Source organism: Aptenodytes forsteri, unplaced genomic scaffold, assembly GCF_000699145.1.
Source record: "Aptenodytes forsteri isolate BGI_AS27 unplaced genomic scaffold, ASM69914v1 Scaffold357, whole genome shotgun sequence".
Classification (NCBI taxonomy): Eukaryota; Metazoa; Chordata; class Aves; order Sphenisciformes; family Spheniscidae; genus Aptenodytes; species Aptenodytes forsteri.
In genome coordinates this window covers 1,193,581-1,199,481 of record NW_008795671.1, presented here as the reverse complement: position 1 = coordinate 1,199,481, position 5,901 = coordinate 1,193,581, and the positions used below count along the sequence as shown (strand labels likewise).

The 5,901-nt window shown below is 40.6% G+C and overlaps 1 protein-coding gene across 1 annotated transcript; it reads left to right on the top strand.

The window, feature by feature from the left end:
• The first annotated feature begins 279 nt into the window (after positions 1–279).
• Positions 280–5,441, top strand: STX11 (syntaxin 11). Its single transcript, XM_009282507.2, has 2 exons — positions 280–367; positions 4,546–5,441. The coding sequence occupies exons 1-2, from the start codon at positions 280–282 to the stop codon at positions 5,439–5,441; spliced, it is 984 nt and encodes a 327-aa protein (XP_009280782.2).
• Positions 5,442–5,901: the final 460 nt, after the last annotated feature.

Below are 5,901 nucleotides of genomic sequence, written 5' to 3'. Positions count from 1 at the left end.
CATTACCCTGACGGGTACAAGTCCTCAATGCAGAGTTAAAAGATCCTAACGTTGACCACCTTGAATGTAAGTTTTGGTATGTAGTTTCAGAAATGTAGGCTTTTAGAGCTAAGCACTCGGAAACTGGGAAACCCCAGGTTGAAGATTGTGAGTGCAACTGTAATTTGATCCCTCTGTTTACATTTAGAATTGGATTCTACTGGATCTGCTGGATCACAGAGATCATGGGTGATGCTGTACATATCATTGAGATGAGCTTCTCACAAGTGGCCTTGATCCATGTGTTCATTCACTGATGTCCAGCTTGTTACTTCACGATCTTACTCAGCAAAGTGCCCGAGGCTTGCAGCGGTGACCGAAGTCAGAAGGAGCTGACTTCTGAACGTACCAGGTACAAAGAACTGTGCTTCAGGTGTCTCAAGCAGGCATCGTAACTCATCAAGAGTGATAGTGTTGTCCTTAATCACTCTGGGCTGAAACCTGTGACTGTAGATGGGGCTGTTAGATCTGCCCTCCCCCAAAGACTGTTACGAGTTTATGGAGCTTTCCAGGGATTTCACAGGAGAAATCCCTAAGGAAATGAGCAGTAGTAACATAGTAAATGAGATAGCTGTCCATGCACTGCATGATGAATATTAAATTTTACGTTGTACAACTTTTATTCAGTGCATATAGATGGCAGGCAGAGACTTGGTAGAAGTAATAGGACATAGGCCAGTGTTTAATTGCATGATCTTCCTGTGTGTAGGCAACATCGTGGTGCAATCTGAGGCCACACTTGACAGCTCCTTACTCTTCTTTTAATGCTTGACTTTTCAACCTTTCATGTTGTATTGAAAAAAATTAGCGATATTTTTACAGAGATGCTGCAGAATTAGTATACACGTGAACTTTTTACAGCATTAGTATTTTCATGTTGTGAATTACCGTGTATTTGCTTCTCTGTTTCTTCCTATTTTTATTTTATCTAACACCTTAAAATAGTTGCAGGTGAGAAATTGAAATTGCAAGTTACACTTTTGAGGGTAGGGGGAAGGAAGGGTAGACCTATTCCTACAAAATTATGAGTTTATTACGCAGGAGCTCTTACTCAGTGTGGTTTTCTGTTTGTGTTTTCTTTGTCAAGCACAAGAAATAAAATGTAATTACTGTTGAGCCAGTCGTCAGTCTGCTCTCTGTGGAAGGCTGATGAAATTTAGTTTTTTTCAAGTTCAAGGAATGGTAAGCACAAAGGCAACAGAATTCTGCACACACATGATTTAGTTTACATGAATGGCACCTTGCTACTGTGGATTGTCATTTTAAAGCAATAAAAAACATTGTTTGCTGTTTCCAAATGTAGATGCTAAACACAAAAAGAATAAACTGCTGAACACAACACACGTCAGTTCAAGGATCAGACTAGAAGTCGGAGGATCATCAACTCTAGGGAAGCCAGTAAGAGTCAGGAATGCAGTCAGATGAGCAACGTGACTGGTTTTCAGAGCCACGTCTACATTTCAGGTGAAAAGCATCTCAGAAACAGTTAGTGATTAGAAGAGATCTAAATAATCCTGAGATTGCTAGATGCCTTTGTTTGTTCCCTTTCCACCATGCTGTCTAGAAAATGGTCTGCTATTTCCAGACAGGAAGGGTAGATGTTCTCACTGTCTCAGTGCCTCTAGGCAAATTTGGCCATACAGTTTTAAAGCCAAGTAAATTTTTTTTTTCCTTTTAGATGGGGATTTTTCATCTTGATGTTGTGGCATGAAGTGAAAGTCTTGATTTTATTATTGCTGAGGGAGGAGGTGGAAAACCTTTCATTTCCTAAAGCTTTCTCTATATGATTGAGTTGAATCTATGCAGCTTATGTTTTAAATTCAAACAATTATCTTACATGTGTGGAGTCTTGAATGAAAGCTCTTCTCTCAGGATATTAATGGACTTTCTTGGTTTACATTGCTTGTAAAATAATTGGTTTAAGTTGAAATTCACTTTTTTGCTAGTATATACCCCCAATGAACTATACGAGCCCAAGAGGCTGTGGCTGTGATGGAATCTTTCCCATCTCCTCCCTAACATCTTTAACACATCTAACAATCCCATGAAACGGATTATAAACTTGCAGTTTTAATTCACATTAGATCTAGGCCTATTACACTGGGTATGTACACATACGACTTTTCTTAACCTGGCAATAACTGGTGATCCTATGAAGGGATGTGTTGTTCACGGTGGATAGCACGTTTGTAAATGCTGTGAAGATACTTTAATTCCTGGAAAAACCAAAAATGAATCCTCCAGACACAGAGATCTGGATATGTCCTGCTTGGTGCTGCTTCTTAACTTCGTTTACTTTCTTATTAGTTTAAATGAGGTCATGGGATGTACAGCTCTTGTGATGGGAAATTTTCAGCTTCCTGCTTGCTGTAACACTTGGTGCAGGGTTCTTGCTGAAGCTTTCAGATTTCACTTTCTGCAAAGACTTTAGGTCTGGAGTTTCAAGTAAACAACATACTTAAAGGAGACTTATGTTTTGTTACCACGTAACTGGTCTGTACAGATTACTCATTCTGTGGCTTTTTAGTGAAATTTGTCGTTAAGTATGTCTGAGGCAAACACATAGAAAACAGATCCTGATCTGTAACAACGGTGTTACTTTATTCCTTCAGTAGGATGTTTCCATCACACAAAAAAGAAGGGTTGGATGGATGGTTTTACTTACAAAATGCTGCTATCGCTGTGTTGTTTTGTGTGATGCCTGGTATGCTATGGTCAATGATAGCATCTGGAGACCCTAAACTTTCCTTTCCCGTTTTTTTTTTTTTAATTCTGTCTTGATAATTTCCACACCGTTTCTCGAAACTTTTCTTTCCCAGCTGTATTGGTAAATGCCATTTCTGTTTCTGAGAGGCTTCCTACTCTTCTCCCAGGAAAAGCAAGCTTAGGATGACAGAGGACCTGTGACATTTGGGGCCCAAAGTCCGCCCTCCGGAAGTCCATGGTTGTGGTTTTGCTGCCCCCCCTCCTTACTTCACCAAGAAGCGAGAATTCTATCATTTCATGGTCGCTAAGCCCAAGACGGCCTCCGACCACCACATCTCCCAACATCTTTAACACATCTAACAATCCCATGAAACGGATTATAAACTTGCAGTTTTAATTCACATTAGATCTAGGCCTATTACACTGGGTATGTACACATACGACTTTTCTTAACCTGGCAATAACTGGTGATCCTATGAAGGGATGTGTTGTTCACGGTGGATAGCACGTTTGTAAATGCTGTGAAGATACTTTAATTCCTGGAAAAACCAAAAATGAATCCTCCAGACACAGAGATCTGGATATGTCCTGCTTGGTGCTGCTTCTTAACTTCGTTTACTTTCTTATTAGTTTAAATGAGGTCATGGGATGTACAGCTCTTGTGATGGGAAATTTTCAGCTTCCTGCTTGCTGTAACACTTGGTGCAGGGTTCTTGCTGAAGCTTTCAGATTTCACTTTCTGCAAAGACTTTAGGTCTGGAGTTTCAAGTAAACAACATACTTAAAGGAGACTTATGTTTTGTTACCACGTAACTGGTCTGTACAGATTACTCATTCTGTGGCTTTTTAGTGAAATTTGTCGTTAAGTATGTCTGAGGCAAACACATAGAAAACAGATCCTGATCTGTAACAACGGTGTTACTTTATTCCTTCAGTAGGATGTTTCCATCACACAAAAAAGAAGGGTTGGATGGATGGTTTTACTTACAAAATGCTGCTATCGCTGTGTTGTTTTGTGTGATGCCTGGTATGCTATGGTCAATGATAGCATCTGGAGACCCTAAACTTTTTTCCCGTTTTTTTACTTACAAAATGCTGCTATCGCTGTGTTGTTTTGTGTGATGCCTGGCACGCTATGGTCAATGATAGCATCTGGAGACCCTAAACTTTCCTTTCCCGTTTTTTTTTTTTTAATTCTGTCTTGATAATTTCCACACCGTTTCTCGAAACTTTTCTTTCCCAGCTGTATTGGTAAATGCCATTTCTGTTTCTGAGAGGCTTCCTACTCTTCTCCCAGGAAAAGCAAGCTTAGGATGACAGAGGACCTGTGACATTTGGGGCAGTTGATGTAATGAAGGGTCAAGATCTAGAGGAGATTTCTCTAGTGAGCAGCAGCGGGAAGCGTTCAGTTATTAACATGTCTACACGTACCGATAGCTGAAGGCTTCCTATCATTTGCTCAAGAGTTTGTATTTTTTTTCCAAGTGAAAGACTGGCATTTTTGGGGGGTTGGGGATTGTCTTATAATTCTTTTGGATTTGTCTTCAGGATTTGTTGTCTTCTCTCTTGCACTTTTTTAGTTTCTAAGCTTTGTAGTTTCTAGAAGAGTGTTCTAGCACCGGAGTTTTGGATCTGAGATCCATCACTATATAAAATACTGTGAACAAATTTAAAATCTGATATTTTGAGTTATCTTTGATATAGTTATGTTATCAATGATGTAGTTATAACTATGATGTAGTTATTAGTTATGAACTTTCAACCCTTGCAAACCAATATTTCATTTACTTTAAACTTCTTTCCTCCTGTTCCTCTGTTTTACAGGCAGGATGAAAGACCGGCTAAACGAGCTGCGTGAATCTGCCAGGTTACACAACCAACAGTTTTCTGATAGTGAGGATGATGAAAATTCACCCCACGATGTTCTCCTTTATGAGACTGATTATGCCTTGGAAATTCTTCATAAAGACATACAGAACATCCGGACAGAAAATGACCACCTAAAAGAGGATGTCAAGCGGCTCAGAAAGCAAAACAGCCGCTTCCTTACTTCCATGCGCCGTCTTAGTAGCATCAAACGAGATGCTAATTGTATTGCCAGAGACATCAAGGCCCGCGGGGAAAGCATCCACAGGAAACTCCAGATAATGAGAGATTTCAGCGAAGATGCAATAACAAAATACGGGGCTATGTCTGTCATTGCCAGGGTAGCGAAGAACCACTACGTTGACCTCATGCACGCATTTCAGGAAGCTATGTTTGAATACAACGCAGCAGAGATGAACCAGCGGGAGAACTGCAAGATTCGAATTCAGCGGCAGCTAGAGATCATGGGCAAAGATGTTTCTGGCAACCAGATTGAAGAGATGATCGAGCAAGGCAAGTGGGATGTCTTCTCTGAGAATCTCTTGTCAGATGTTAAGGGGGCTCGCTCAGCCCTGAATGAGATAGAGACACGTCATAAGGAGCTGGTGAAGTTAGAAGGTCGCATTAAGGAAGTTCACGAGCTCTTTCTGCAGGTGGCCCTGCTAGTAGAGGAACAGGCGGACACCTTCGATGTCATTGAGATAAATATGCAAAATGTTGAGGACTATGTAGGAGAAGCTAAAGAGCAAGTGAAAAAAGCTTTGGAATACAGAAGAAAACACCCCCTCAGAACAATCCTCTGCTGCTGCTTATCCTGTTGCAGAAGGTGACCATCCCACTGAAGCTATCACGGACCAACTCAAATGTCTTCAAAATCAGGCATTCTTTCCAGTGACTTTTCTGTAATGACAGCCCCTAGAAATGGGGGGGCTATTTTGCAGTTGTTTTTGTTCATTGCCTTTTCCCTAAATGTTCTGAAGGCTGTTCTATCTGAGAGCTCCTAGAAATGTTGACAGAACTATTTTTAATCTATTTTTAATTGAAATGTACTCTGTTGCTGTAACTAGAGGTGCAGGAAGATCTCTGCTGCAGCGATACTTGTTTCAGATAGACAAGAAAGAGGAATGAATGATGGGCTGATAGCTCAGCCTAGGGAAGATGAGAAATTTCAAGAAGTAACTTTATTATTTGTCAAAGTGAGTCTGCAGGTGGTGCAGCCTTACCGCCTGGGGTGACACAATACACCACAGAATCAGGAGGTTTCAATTTTAACTAGTTTGGAGCCTGCTC